This window comes from Canis lupus, chromosome 7, assembly GCF_048164855.1.
Source record: "Canis lupus baileyi chromosome 7, mCanLup2.hap1, whole genome shotgun sequence".
Lineage (NCBI taxonomy): Eukaryota > Metazoa > Chordata > Mammalia > Carnivora > Canidae > Canis > Canis lupus.
The window spans coordinates 28,567,918-28,583,569 of NC_132844.1; the positions used below are offsets into that span (position 1 = coordinate 28,567,918).

Consider the following 15,652-nt stretch of genomic DNA (forward strand, 5'->3'; position numbering starts at 1 on the left):
GTGAAAAACTGAATAAACTGAATTTTCTGATTAAGATCTGGAAAAAAGAAAGACATGTTCTTTCTCACCACTCTTCAAATTGCAATGGAGATTCTAGCCAGTACCAATACCATAAAGAAAAAAAAACAAGAGGAGGAGGAAAAGTTATCAAGGTTGCAAAGAAGTAAAAACTAACTTTATCAGAGATAATGTCATCTCTGTAGAATATATGATATAATCTGCAAAAAAGAACTGATGAGTTAAGCAAAGTTGTGGGATACAGTCAATATACAAAAGTAAGTTGTATTAATATTCACAATGAACAATTAGAAATTGAAATGAAAAAAGAAACAATACCATTTACCATATCATCAAAATGTGTGCAGTATTTACCTGACAAAATATATGTAAGATCTGTATACTGAATACTGCATGAGATTGCTGGGACAAATTAAAGCAGATCTAAATATACGGAGAGACAGACCATGTACATAGTGGGAAGACTCAGTATTGCTAAAGTGCCGAATCACCTCAGATCTATGTAATCAACACCATCCCCATCAAAATCCCAGCAGACATTTTTTTGTTAAAAGTGATAAGTTCATTATAAAACTTAATGGAAATACAAAGGACTTAAAAAAACAAAAACTACTTTGATAAAGAACAAAGTTAGAGGGCTAACACTACCTGATTTAAAGAATTATTAAAATTTACATTAACAAAGATAGTGTGGTGTTGGTATAAAAGCAGACAAATAGATCAAAAGAACAGAGTAAGTCCTGAAGTAGACCCCAAGATATGTGGTTAATTGATTTTTTTTTTAAGATTTTATTTATTTATTCATGACAGACACAGGGAGAGAGAGAGAGGCAGAGACACAGGCAGAGGGAGAAGCAGGCTCCATGCAGGGAGCCCGACATGGGACTTGATCCCGGGTCTCCAGGATCACGCCCTGGGCTCAAGGCGGCGCTAAACCACTGAGCCACCAGGGCTGCCCGGTTAATTGATTTTTGAGAAAGGTATAAAGTGGGAAAGAAGAGTAGGAGAGAATAATTTTTTCAACAAATGGTGCTGGAACAGTTTGATACGTGCAAAAAGAAAAACCCTATATCCATACTTCATACCATTTATTAAAATTAACAATGTATTATAGATTTAAACATACATAAACATACAACCCTAAAACTATAAAACCTCTAGAAGAAACACAGGAGAAAATATTTGTGACTTTGACTCAAGCAAAGATTTCTTAGATATGACACAAAAGCATTGAACCCTTAAAGAAAAACTTAGTAGATAAGACTTCATCATAACTGAGGATATCTCTTCTTTGAAAGACACTGTTAAGAGCATGAAATGGGAAGCCATAGACTTAGAGAAAATATTTGCAAATTATATATCTGATAGTGGACTTGATCCAAAATAGCTCAATAATTAGGAAACAGTCCAATAAAAATGGGCAAAGAATTTATGCCTACGACAAATAAAGTAACAAAAAATAGATGAAAAATATGTTCAACATTAGTACCATTACAGAAATGCAAAGAAAAACCATCATTAGATGCCATATCACACCTGTTAGAATGGCAAAAAAATAAACTGGACTGCCCATACACTGCTGGTGGGAGTGTAACATGATACAACCATTTTGGAAGTAGTTTGGCAGTATCTTAAATATTTACTTTGAAGTGATTTAAACAGTCTACTCCTAGGCAGTAACCCAAGGAATTGAAAACATATGTTCATGCAAATCCTCGTACACAAATGTTCATGGCAGCTTACTTGTAATAAGCAAAAACTGGAGTCATTCCAAATATCCATCAATAGGTGAATGAATAATTTGCTCTGTCCATATAACACAATATACCCAAGTAATAAGAAGGAATGAACTATTGGACCTATTGATACCTGCTAGATGAATCTCAAAATAATTATCCCGAGTGAAAGAAGCCAGAACGTCTCTTCTGCCTCCCCACCCCCCAAATGGACTATTCTCCTTATTAGAGAATTTTTATTGTATTAGAAAATACAAACTGATTGTGTATTGCTGACAGCAAATTGTTGGTTGCTAAGGTACAGCAGCAAAGAATGGTGAGGGGTAGGAAAGAAGAGTTATAGAAAGTATCCAGGAAAACTTTGGAGGTGATAGATATGTTCATTATTTTGATTTTGATGATAGTTTTATGGATGCATGTTTGTCAAAACTTAAAATATCCTTTAAACGTCTAGGTTTTTTTTTTTTTGTATGTCAGTTGTGCTTCAATAAAGCTATTTTAAAACCTATCTTTTAAAAGATATCAGATCTGTCTCCCCAAGTTCAGCTAACACTTTGAATTCTAAAGAACTCTAAGGACAGGTATTCAGCATTTAGATTCTTACAGTTTTAAGAACTTTTTTTCTGTGTTTCTCTCTATTCTTTGTTTTAATTTTTGAAATTCTTTAATAGAAACCCTTTATTTGGTGAGCAAGTAAAGCAGTAGATACTTCTATAAACTACTAGTGAGAATATAAATGTTGCAATGACTATGTAAAAACATCTTGTAAGGTTAAATATGTGGATACTCTACAACCTAGCAGTTCTCTTTTTAGATACATACTAAGAATAGCAACTCTCAAACTGGTCTCAGGATACCTTTGTACTTTTAAATTATTGAGGAATTCAAAGAACTTTCATTTATGTAAGTTACATCTTTAGATATTTAATGTATTAGAAATTGAAACTGAGGAAATTTTAAAATATTTTTTATTTTAAAATAGCAATAGTAAATCTATTGACATATTAATACAAATAATACTTTTAAGGAAAATATTTGTTTTCCAAAGCAAAAAAAATATGAAAGGAGTGGTATTATATCCTAATACTTCTCTTTCATGTCTTGCTCAATAGAAGACAGATGCTCATATCTGTTTCTTTCTTTTTTTTTTTTTTTTTTTAATGTATGATAGTCACAGAGAGAGACAGAGAGAGGCAGAGACACAGGCAGAGGCAGAAGCAGGCTCCATGCACCAGAAGCCCGATGTGGGATTCAATCCCAGGTCTCCAGGATCGCGCCCTGGGCCAAAGGCAGGCGCTAAACCGCTGCGCCACCCAGGGATCCCACTCATATTTGTTTCTGTATTCAATCTATTGGGATATTTGTGTTAGTTGAAGTATATAGGGAAAATCCATCCTCACACAGATACACAGTAGGAAAGGGGAGAACTATTTTAATAGCTTTTTCAGAAAATTGTGGATATCCTTTTTAAATACTTTTTAATACACTTTTTAATATTTTTTATACACCATAACTCTTTAAGTGATAGTTTCTTAAATTTAAATCACAGTATTGATTCTGAAACTACATCAGTGGATTTTTTTATGTACTCTGTTACATTAAGATCCATTAGTATTAGTTTGTCTTTACTTTGAATTAATCAAATGTATTGTTTTATAACTTTACATACTAGTCATTTAAAAAATACCAGTTCACTGAGATATGTCTTCCAAAATGTTGTTGTATTTCATTATATAATATCAACAAGTGATACTCATTAATGTCACCAACAGTCTTATCAGAAAACTGGAAAATTGTGAAGCTTACTGTAGCAGACACAAGTTTGCTAAAATTCCAATTTTTACTTGAAAGATTGAATTTTATCATTGGCAATCAGTACTGTCATTTGTTTTCTTTGATGTGACAGGCTCACTTTATTGTTGAGAGCTGAATACCAGGTCAGAACTACCATGGATTGAAGTCTATCAGTCATTCTTTCAAGTAAAAATAGTGGTCTATGTGAGTAGTTAGTTCAGCTTACAATTCGAACACACAATTGCTTTTTCTCGAGACAGCCATTAATCTATGTTATACATCAGAGGTGTTTCATGCACACTTCCCATTTAGTGACAGAACAAAATCAGCAAACTTTTTCTCTAAAGGGACAGAGAGTAAATGTTAGACTTCGTGGACCACTGAATTTAGTTTGAGTTGAGTGTTGTAACTGTTCATTTATGTCACTGTGGCATGAAAGCAGCCTTAGACAATATGCAAACAAATGGGCATGGCTGTGTTCCAATAAAACTTTATTTACAAAACAAGAAGCAAGCCAGATTGCCCAGCAAGTTGTAGTTTGCCAACCCTTGACACAGAATATTAAAAAGATGACTACTTTAAGGTCAAGATTGATTGATTGATTGATTGATTGATTTTTAAAGATTTTATTTAGGGGATCCCTGGGTGGTTCAGTGGTTTAGTGCCTGCCTTCGGTCCAGGGCATGATCCTAGAATCCCGGGATCGAGTCCCACATTGGGCATGGAGCCTGCTTCTCCCTCTGCCTGGGTCTCTGCCTCTCTCTCTCTGTGTCTCTCATGAATAAATAAATTAAATCTTTATTCGTTAAATCTTTATTCATGAGAGACAACACAGAGAGAGAGAGGCAGAGACACAGGCAGAGGGAGAAGCAGGCTCCATGCCAGAAGCCTGATGTGGGACTCGATCCCGGGACTCCAGGATCACTCCCAGGACCATGTATTTATTCATGAGAGACACAGAGAGAGAGAGAGACAGAGACACAGGCAGAGGGAGAAGCAGACTCCATGCAGGGAGCCCGATGTGGGACTCGATCCCGAGTCTCCAGGATCAGGCCCTGGACCGAAGGCAGGTGCTAAACTGCTAGCCACTCAGGGATCCCAAGGTCAAGATTTAATACAATTTATATCTTCTGCTTCACCAAGAGTATACCTGTCAGTAGCATTGTATCTGGTCATTCTTCCGTCTCCACTCCAGCAGCCGTCTTTACCTCTCCTTGTTGTATGACCCTCTTCTTTGAGGCTAACTCTGACATCTGAGCCTTGAATTCTAGAGCTCTTTCTGCCTCTAGACTTTCCCATAAGTGATCTCTACTCTCCTTTTACCCTCACTTCTTTTTGGCTTTTCCTGCTCAGTCCTGAACGTGCTTAAATGTCTCCCTTCGTTAAACCATATAAACAAAAACAAAAACCCTTTCTTTGAAACTCTCCCCTTTATATCTAGTCTATACTTGAGCTTTATTTCCTTCCCACGGGAGCAGTCCCATAGTTGTACATATTCTGTTCCTGGGGTTCAGCTTGTGAGGACCCTGTAGTATTTGACATTGGTGATTCCCTAATTGCGTCTTGAATTTTTCAAAGCTTGTTTCTTAATTGACTTTCACTATTTCACTTTCCTGGGCTTCTGTTTACCATCTGACTGTTATTTCACTCGTCTTCTATTCATCTCTTAAATGTTGGTCTTTCTTAGCTTTGATCCTTACATGTTTACTTATTTATTTCTATTGTTTCTTTGTAGGATCTTTGGGTTACCTCTTCTACTAACATGATTTCAGCTCCCATTTCATTTCTGATGACTCCCAAGTTTGTATCTAGGCTAAATGTTTGTCCTGAACTTTAGAACATGCTTCTAGTCCCCTATCAGACATCTCAACGTAGATCTGCAGCAGCTATTTCAAATATTTGTGTTCAAAATAGCTTGTCTCCTTTGAAACCAACTTCCCTCCCTTTTCAGTAAAAACAAAAAGCATTTACTGAACCCCAAACCAGAAATCTGAAATTGTTCGTGATTCATTTTCCCTTCCCCTCTAATACCATTTGCACACCCGGAAATCCCATCAGTTGAGCCTCCTGAACTGAATATCTTTCTGCTCCATTCATTATGTCCCTCTATTTCCACTCCTATTCATTAGCCAGGTTCACCTCATCTAACTCTCACTGAGCTAACTTATTCTTTTTCCTGTCTTCTAGTATATCTTTCCAGGCAAAGGTAATTATTCGTTATTCTATGCCTCTGCTTACCTTGCAGATGGAATTTAGTAGTCGCTGAATGATGTGGTTGACTAGAAAAGTGAAAGTCTTCTACTTCTCTGCTAAAATACTTCCAAGGGTTCCTGTTGGTCCATAGGGTGCAGTCCAAACTCTTCAAGTCATGTGTGAAATCCCTCAGTGGTCATCCCTTAGCTTTTTAGTTATGTTCCTCCCACCCCCTGCCCACACATTCCTAGGCCCCAGACCACCACAGTTCTCCAAGAACACACCATGTCTTAGGGCTCTCCTTTTTGCACACTTGGTAAAAATGTCCTTCTCACTCCTCTCCTATAGCATAGCTGTGACATTAGGTTCCTCTCCCATGGAGCCTTTCCTACTACTCTGCTCTGTTTTCATAATGTAGTGTGTGTATAACAGTATTTACAAACATTTACTTTAGGTGCCTACTATGCTCAGACACTTTGCAATCCTTATAATAGTCCTAAAAGGTAGTGATTATTACTTCCCGTTTTAAAGATAAGGGCCTAAGTCAAAGAGACATTTAATTTGCCAAGTTGTACATCTAGACAGGGGCTAAGCTAGTCCCTGGACCTGAGCTCTCTTTACTCTCTCTTGTTGCCTCTCTTTACTCATTTCTTATAGGGCTTTCTCTATTATCTGAACGGTATTTGTCTTCTCTGACCAGCAGTATGTTTCTGTATCCCGAGAGCCCAGTTCAATAAATGAATAGAAGAGTTTGTGATAGAAACAGAATTTCAAGTGTAAAGTAGTCCCATAATGTAGCCTTAGAAAACAATGTTACTGCTTAGTGATTTTTCCTTTTCAAAGAACTTTTTGCTATATTTTGGTTAAAGTATGGGAGGTTTCGAACATTTTCTCAACAGTTTATTGTGCACAGTGCTTTGCAAAGCTCTACACAGAAAACAGACATTGATGTGATTCTTTCCATTCTCAAGGAGCTTTGGTATGGTAGGAAGTTTTGATGGATACACATCTAACCTGAATACGCACCAGGAACAAAATGCCTCAGGTTTCAAAGCAGCAGGAGGCCATATGGGGCTGCATTTTAAAAAGGACCAGGAAAGATTTCCGGAAGGATGAGTAGAATTCTAATAAAGGAAAAATATTGAGGGAAGGATGTTAAAATGAATAGAGATGATGACTGGAATTTAAAATAAAGTAAAAAGTAAACCTAATCTGGTCCATTTATAATTCAGAACAGTTATTGATACCCTTTAGTCTAGAATTCATTTCAGAGATGCAGTATCAACTTTTTTAAACCTTATTTTTTTGTAAAATAGAGAAAAGTATAAAGCAAATATATAGTTTAATGATTACTGAGTGTACATTTTGAGTAAGGAAAAAGATAAGTCTGTCTCTCTGCATTTGTTGCATGGGATTCTCTTGTAACTGAGTATCATATGCTGTTCTCTGCAAGGTAGCTGTGGCCTGTAAGAGAAGTCTTGTCGTATTGTTCCAAGGAGGTCATACTGTGCTGTAGGAAGTACCAGTTGACCCTTGAGCAACCCCTCAGGGGTTAAGGTCATTGATCACCAGCACAGTCAAAAGTCTGAGCATAACTTTTGACTTCTCCAAAATCCTACTGTTGACCAAAAAGCTTTACTGGTAACATAATCAATTAATACATATTTTTTATGTTACATGTGTTATATACTATATTCCTTACAATAAAGTGAGAAAAAAGTTATTAAGAAAATCATAAGGCTATTGTGGACATTGCTGCTATAAACATCGGGGTGCAGGTGTCCCGGCGTTTCATTGCATCTGTATCTTTGGGGTAAATCCCCAACAGTGCAATTGCTGGGTCGTAGGGCAGGTCTATTTTTAACTCTTTGAGGAACCTCCACACAGTTTTCCAGAGTGGCTGCACCAGTTCACATTCCCACCAACAGTGCAGGAGGGTTCCCCTTTCTTGTTAATTTCTCCCATTCTCACTGGTATGAGGTGGTATCTCATTGTGGTTTTGATTTATATTTCCCTGATGGCAAGTGATGCAGAGCATTTTCTTGTGTGCATGTTGGCCATGTCTATGTCTTCCTCTGTAAGATTTCTGTTCATGTCTTTTGCCCATTTCATGATTGGATTGTTTGTTTCTTTGGTGTTGAGTTTAAGAAGTTCTTTATAGATCTTGGAAACTAGCCCTTTATCTGATACGTCATTTGCAAATATCTTCTCCCATTCTGCGGGTTGTCTTTTAGTTTTGTTGACTGTATCCTTTGCTGTGCAAAAGCTTCTTATCTTGATGAAGTCCCAATAGTTCATTTTTGCTTTTGTTTCTCTTGCCTTCATGGATGTATCTTGCAAGAAGTTGCTGTGGCCAAGTTCAAAAAGGGTGTTGCCTGTGTTCTCCTCTAGGATTTTGATGGGATCTTGTCTCACATTTAGATCTTTCATCCATTTTGAGTTTATCTTTGTGTGTGGTGAAAGACAGTGGTCTAGTTTCATTCTTCTGCAGGTGGATGTCCAATTTTCCCAGCACCATTTGAAGATGCTGTCTTCAAAGAGACTGTCTTTCTTCCAGTGGATAGTCTTTCATTCTTTGTCAAATATTAGTTCACCATAAAGTTGACAGAATAGAGAATCCAGAAGTGGACCCTCAACTTTATGGTCAACTAATATTCGATAAAGGAGGAAAGACTATCCGTTAGAAGAAAGACAGTCTCTTCAATAAATGGTGCTGGGAAAATTGGACATCCACCTGCAGAAGAATGAAACTAGACCACTCTCTTGCACCATACACAAAGATAAACTCAAAATGGATGAAAGATCTAAATGTGAGACAAGATCCCATCAAAATCCTAGAGGAGAACACAGGCAACACCCTTTTTGAACTTGGCCTCAGATAACTTTTTGACAGCACTCACCAGTTATTCTGAATGCTGGCAGCCCACCCTGGCCACTATATAAACAAAACTTTTCCTCTGAGGTATAGCTGGAATTGTACATATTTGATACGTAAATGTGGACAGTGAATACATTATAAAGGTTTACTTTTATAGACTGATGTCACATAATAGTAATTTAATGCATTCATGGTATTCTTCGGAAGCTTAGGTAAGTGTAATAGAATTTTTTAAATTATTTGCTCTCATTCTGCCACTTGGGTGGCAAGTATATTTATTAGCACCCATCAAAATCCAAGTGAAGTATGTGTTTAGCTGTTTAATGTTTACAAAAATACACTTATGTTACTGCCTTCAAATGGTGTATAGAATAAGTGTCCACATGTTTGAGGAATTGTATGAGAAAAGAGAATTAACATGAGGCTTAGCTTTCCTGGAATTTGCAATTTTAAAGAATGACATTAGTACGAGAAAACATAAAATTCAGAAGACACAGAAGAGAATTCAATGGAAAAAAAATAAACTCAAGAAAAAATAAATGCATTGGGTAAATCATGTATATGTGTGCATGTGTAAAAATATTACCACTTATTTTTTTTTAATTTGGTAGCTATTGTCAAAGCAATTTGGGGACTCCTATTTTAGTAAACAGGTTTAAATGTTTAAAATTTGAAATGAAGTTTCATATGTAATGATTAATATCATTGTTGAATTTCTTGTACTTTCATAGATTTGATCCAGGCTACCAATGAGACCAATGTTAATATTCCTCAGATGGCTGACACACTCTTTGAGCGGGCAACAAACAGTAGCTGGGTGGTTGTATTTAAAGCTTTAGTCACAACACATCATCTCATGGTGCATGGAAATGAGGTAAATGGAGTAAACTTTTCCTTTTTTTGGTGAGGGAGGGAGGCATTTATGGAGGGCTCTTTTACTTTTCATTAAGTAGGAGAAGAGGAGATATATGGCTCAATATCGTCCAGAGTACAATTTTAATATTCTATTTTGCTATTTTTTTAAATGTTAAGTTAGACATTCTCTGGGAGACATTGAAATATTAAATATTACTAGTATCTAAAAGGCATATCTCATGTAAATGTATTAGTGGGCAAAAATGTTAGGAGAAAGGGACAATAAAATTATTCATCCCATTAGAAACAGTCTTTTGCACCTTTAAGTGAAAATTGCTTTCACAAAAATGCTTAATCTTGGAAAATATTAATGAAATAAAAATTACCCGTATTACATGGGGTACTTACTGAATCATATTAAATTGCAATCTTTGTTATATAAAAAATGAAAAATCATAAAACTTAATTCTAATTCAGCTAGTACTTTTTGGTCTTTTTTCCTTAGAGAAAGTCAGTAGACTAGGAAACTGTATAACTGAGTAAAAAAAAAAATCATAAAGAGAATTTGTAATATCGCTTAGTATCAGCAATTGTTTAAAGGGGTGATTTGGAAATACTGGTTTTAATTCTGATTTTTGTTTTTCAGAGATTTATTCAGTACTTGGCTTCTAGAAATACATTGTTCAATCTCAGCAATTTTTTGGACAAAAGTGGATCCCATGGTGAGAATATTTATGTTTTCTAATTTTTTGGATAATGCTTTTGATGCAAGGTTTTGTTTTTTTGTTTCTTTTTTTTTTTTTTTTTTTGAAGTGAGGTTAGGTTCTTAATCTATAATTAGTATAGCTGGTAGTTCTGTTGTATTTAAGAAAAAATGTAAAAGTAATTATATAGTTACTTTGTAGAGCATTAAAATATTTAACTGTTAGAGAACTCAGCATATAAATTGTGTTCTAATTTTGCTTTTTGTCTTTTTGAGTATTTACTGTAACAGTCAGTATTCTAGACCCATAGTCATTTGTTTATGAAAGTACAAAACAGGGGATCCCTGGGTGGCGCAGTGGTTTAGCACCTGCCTTTGGCCCAGAGCACGATCCTGGAGACCCGGGATCGAATCCCACATCGGGCTCCCGGTGCATGGAGCCTGCTTCTCCCTCTGCCTGTGTCTCTGCCTCTCTCTCTCTCTCTCTGTGACTATCATAAATTAATTAATTAATTAATTAATTAATTAATTAATTAATTAAAAAATAAAAAAAAGGTAATGAAATGAAAAATACTTTCCCAATGAAACATTCTTTGTTTCTTTAATATTGGATTTTTTTTAATACAGTCATATATGTTCATTTATCATCCTTATTGGTTGCAAGTACACCAAGCAAGTGGATAGTTCTCAGATAGCTACATGTATTAAGCCTAAAACAGCCTGTTATTTGAAATGGTGAACAAAAATGCAAGGAAAAATCAGAAAAGAGATTCTGTACAAGGATTGTAGCATAACGAAATTGAAGTGTCTTGGAATGTCTCATGCCTAAAGTTTTTCTTGCAGTAGGATTTTTTTTTTTCAGTAGGCTTTTAAATGAGACCTTTCTGGTACATTTATTGACCTCATCCTAGCATTATTTACAGTTGGGGAGTTTAAAAAAAATGGTACTAAGCAAAGCACAATTGAAGGTATTTTATTGATTAGTTTTATTTCTTCTGCCCTTCCTTCCAGGTTATGATATGTCTACCTTCATAAGGCGCTATAGTAGATATTTGAATGAAAAGGCTTTCTCTTACAGACAGATGGCATTTGATTTTGCCAGAGTGAAGAAAGGGTATGTTTTTTTCTTTCTCATATTTATTTGAGCAGAGTAAGTCTTTGAGGCATACTTGACTTATCTTAACTAAGCTTAAATACCAAAAATTTTGGTCATGAAGGCCCAGTTTACAATCACCTGAAAAAAGAGACCCAATAGTATTATTGAAGTTAGGCTGGATATTGTAATATGCATTACTTTATATTTTCATGCAGAAAATCTGATTAGCTGCCTAGAGTTGATTGGTATAACATTTTATTTGTTAAAATCAATTCATAATTGTTAACACGTATATTCCTTTAAATAATTTTAAAGAGAGAGAATTTAAAGTTCTTTCAAAGTTTAAAGAACAGTGGCTTCAGTTCACAATAGTTATTTCTTTGTGTTTTGATTGAGGTAAAACTAAACTGTGTATGTGGTAGAGATCTGTTCTTGAGAAGTAATAATGCCCTAGCATTACACACACTCTCACACTCACAGAGACACCATAATTGAACTGATTATTAATACTAACCATGGATTAAGAAAACCCCTTTGAAACAGAAACATCGTTATCATTTATTTCCCTCTAAATAGATACTGAATTTAATCAGAAGTGTCCAGCCATAAATCTTATAATGTTCCTGACTTGAAATAATGGCAGGGTATTGCAGAATGTTTAATATTTTACTCTCAAGAATTCACACAAAAAGACAACGCTATTTTTCTAAGACTGACCCAGCCTTAGCTTTGAACTACTTTTTTTATCATGGTGCTGAACAATATAAACTTGCCTGTTCAAAATAAATTAGTTTCTTGTGGGTGAACATTTTATAAAATTAAGATTTTTACTTCATCCCTTTCACATTATAGATGATTCTAGTTTACATGTCTTCCTCTGACCCTGGGTAACCAATGTTGACATGCCCAGCTGCATTGTGGCCTTTCTGCAGTGGGTCCATAGCCTTTGTAGAAACCTCTGCACTCTTTTATGGGTATATAAAGATACTTTGGGATGCTTTCCCCACCCTTGAAATGGGAGAGACCCTGGAAGTTGGCATTTTTTAGCCTGTTGACATGAGCTGGGTATTTTCCTCAACTATTTCAATAATGCCACACTGAACCATCCCTGGATGCGAGGGCTCCATAAGAGGCCTGTAGGTGGGCACTCGCTTCAGTGCCCTGTGGGATGCACCCTCAGGCATGGACCTCCAGTTGTGTCCTCCACAGCTAGTTAAACTCTACCTCCTTTTGTCCAAATTGTGCATATCATCTTGCATTTTTCTTCCCTTGATAGTTATTAGCATATACCACTCTGCACTTTTAAGACATGTGCTCTCTTTCTCAAAAACAAACAAGCTGGCATTCACAAAACTTACGCCTCTATTATAGATATGGAAAAACCCATCCAGTAATTCAACTGATCTCTTTTTATCCATACCACACTGCTTTCTTCCTGAGGTCAGTGCAGAAAGAAAGAAAGCACTGCCCATGTGATTGAGGAACAAGAATCGATGAGAGGAAGTAATGTAGAGGGGAATCAACTACAGCCTTTTAATAGCTCAATCATCCCACGAGATTAACAGGGAAATGGAAGGGGCACAGCTTGGAAGAATGCATGTGGTCTTAAATTTCCATATACAAGGAAGTTGCATCTATTTCTTTTTTTAAAACAATTGTAGGGCGGATGGTGTAATGAGGACAATGGCTCCTGAAAAGCTCCTGAAGAGTATGCCAATACTGCAGGGACAAATTGATGCACTGCTTGAATTTGATGTATGTATCGTACTAGAAAATGTGTCCTACATGATTAGTACTGTCTTCTGTTTGAAGGGCTACAGATAAAGCTGGGAATCTACTCACGAAGCAGATTGAGGTCTCCCTCATTTCGATGACCTACTTGAACACTTCATGTCGGCTTTTAGCATGGTAAAGATGACTGGTTATCCAGGTTGCCTGAGTGGTTTCCCAGGCATTTACTTAGGTCATGGAAAGATATGAATGGGACATTCTTGGAACCTCGTGTTCAGAGCAGGATGATGTTCTCCTTTGGTGTTTGACAGGGTGAAATAGCTGCAAGATGTATCTTTAGCCTAAATAAATAGTTAAATACCTTATCCTGCTATTAGAAGCCATTTTATATAGACTGCTTAAATGACACCATCCACTGAAGAGCATTATTTTTGTTTGGTCATGGTCCTTCCTCCTGGCAATACCAATATGACATGTTTCTTAAAACCATACCCTTATCTTGAGTGTGGTGATAAATACATTAGGCTACCCATGTGGTAAAATTATATTTAGCCCTCCTACACACATACACACAGACACACAGACACACACACACGAGTACCAGTTAAACTGGGAAAACCTGAACAAGACTGGTGGTTTGTACCAATTTCAATATCCTGGTTGTGATATTGTACAGTAGTGTTGTAAGATGTTACCATTGGGAGAAACTGGTTAAATGGTTCTTAGAATCTCTGTATTTTTTACAAGTGCATGTGGATTTACAGTTATTTCAAAATGAAAAGTTCAAATAAACATATCTGATTCATGAAAATAAAATATTCTGACATGTAAGAAGATTCTTAACTCACAATGTTAGCTTTCCTCTGTTTTGGTGGTTGCCTGGAACAAAGATTTCCATCTATTAGTGACTTAAAATTTCTGTTAAGATCATACGGTTTAATCTATAACTGAGTCCTAGTTACAACATCCATCTCTTTTTGAAATTTCAGTAAAAGCAGCAAAGCATCTTGTTTTTTGATGGATTTTATAGTAAGGACTTACTAGATATTTATGCAATTGCTTTTCTTAACTTTTTTTCCTCTTTATTCATTTGTTTTTCTTTGCTTTTCTTGCCCTTAAAAACAGTTCTGTCTTAAGGGAGAAAAGTCCTAGAGGGAAAAAGAACAGCGCTTGTGTGTGTGTATATATATATATATATATATATATATCATGATAAAAGTAACAAAGACTAGATGTTCAGAAGTTAGATTTGATTGACCTATGAATCATTGATCAAATAGAATGTATATATATCTTAAAATTGATAGAAGTAACTTCCTTGACTGAAATTGAAGTAAAAAAAAATTGCAGTCCATCTTTTGACATTGGTAGAGTTACTACTAAAAGAGTTATACAACATTTGTAGACTATAGATTAATTTCTCAGTAATCATTTTAGACATTTTCACATGCTCTGAGAAAAATTATCATTTGATGACATGTAATTAACATATTAAATTTTTATCTTTTTCTAGGTGCATCCAAATGAGCTAACAAATGGTGTCATAAATGCTGCATTTATGCTTCTTTTCAAAGATCTTATCAAACTTTTTGCTTGCTACAATGATGGCGTTATTAACTTACTTGGTAGGTAGAACTTCAAAATGGTATCTTTGTATAAAGACTGGATCAGAATGCAAAAATTTGGATGCCATAGACTTAATAGATAAAGTCAGTTTTTATGTCAGTCAAAGATTAAGTGCAAGAAACAGAAAGCACTCTAGAAATTTCAAGCAGAAGGGATTTCATACAAGGATTTTGGTGCTTAGAAAGTACCGGAATGACTGAAGGTTCTAGGCTTTGCCTTTTATAATAAGTCCCAATAACCCCTGGTCATTGTGCTAATGGCTACCTCTGATGCCACCCCTAGAAACATATAGGAATAAGAAGCCACTGCCACCTCATTAAGTATTATAGAAGAGCCACTCCAGCTCCTAGGTTTCTGGACCCATATACTCTAGCTGTGGTGAACAATGTACCATAGACTGGCCAGTGGTGCAGAATCTCTAACTCTTAAGGTATCTTCTTAGAGTAGGTTTAAAATAGCGTGTTCTGTAGAGCCATTCCATCATTATGTAAGATCAGCTATTTCTGGGCTAAAGGGATTCGTGCTAAGACTGACAAATCCTGTGGGGTACGTCTGTTGTCTCACTTCTTGTGTAGCAGAATAGTATTGTGTGAGATACCATAATGGGGAGTAATTCCCCAGATGGTGGTACTGGCAAAGCAATATGGGCAGAGGTGATAAATCCATATCCAAGATAAACTATCTATTCTAGAATAGAGAGATCACTGCTCTTTTCCTTGGTAAAAGGAATTAATCTTTAACTTGTTACTTGGCGGATGACTCTACACTCCCTGGGTTATGATGCCAGAGTAGAAGCTCAGAGTTGATCTCAGGTATTGACAGACTGAAGACTTAGCAATGATGCAGATATATCAGACTATGTTGTTGGACCTATTCATAACCTCCACTTATAATAGGCAATATGTTCATCAGCATACAGAGTCCTTTTATCCCTTGATCATTGAGAATCTTTTTGTGGTAATTACCCTTTAATCTATATTTGCATAAAATGAAAATAGCTTCATGCTCTTTATCCATTCTAA

General features: G+C 35.9%; 1 protein-coding gene across 14 annotated transcripts in view; it reads left to right on the plus strand.

Annotated features, from left to right (window-relative positions):
• Positions 1 to 15,652, plus strand: part of SNAP91 (synaptosome associated protein 91) — a 139,880-nt gene that overhangs the window by 40,044 nt on the left and 84,184 nt on the right. For all 14 annotated transcript variants that reach the window (XM_072832187.1, XM_072832188.1, XM_072832186.1 and 11 more), the window contains exons 3-7: positions 9,351 to 9,493; positions 10,121 to 10,196; positions 11,189 to 11,291; positions 12,935 to 13,028; positions 14,518 to 14,629. In XM_072832187.1, coding sequence (XP_072688288.1) covers positions 9,351 to 9,493; positions 10,121 to 10,196; positions 11,189 to 11,291; positions 12,935 to 13,028; positions 14,518 to 14,629 — 528 coding nt within the window. The remainder of the gene's footprint in view (positions 1 to 9,350; positions 9,494 to 10,120; positions 10,197 to 11,188; positions 11,292 to 12,934; positions 13,029 to 14,517; positions 14,630 to 15,652) is intronic.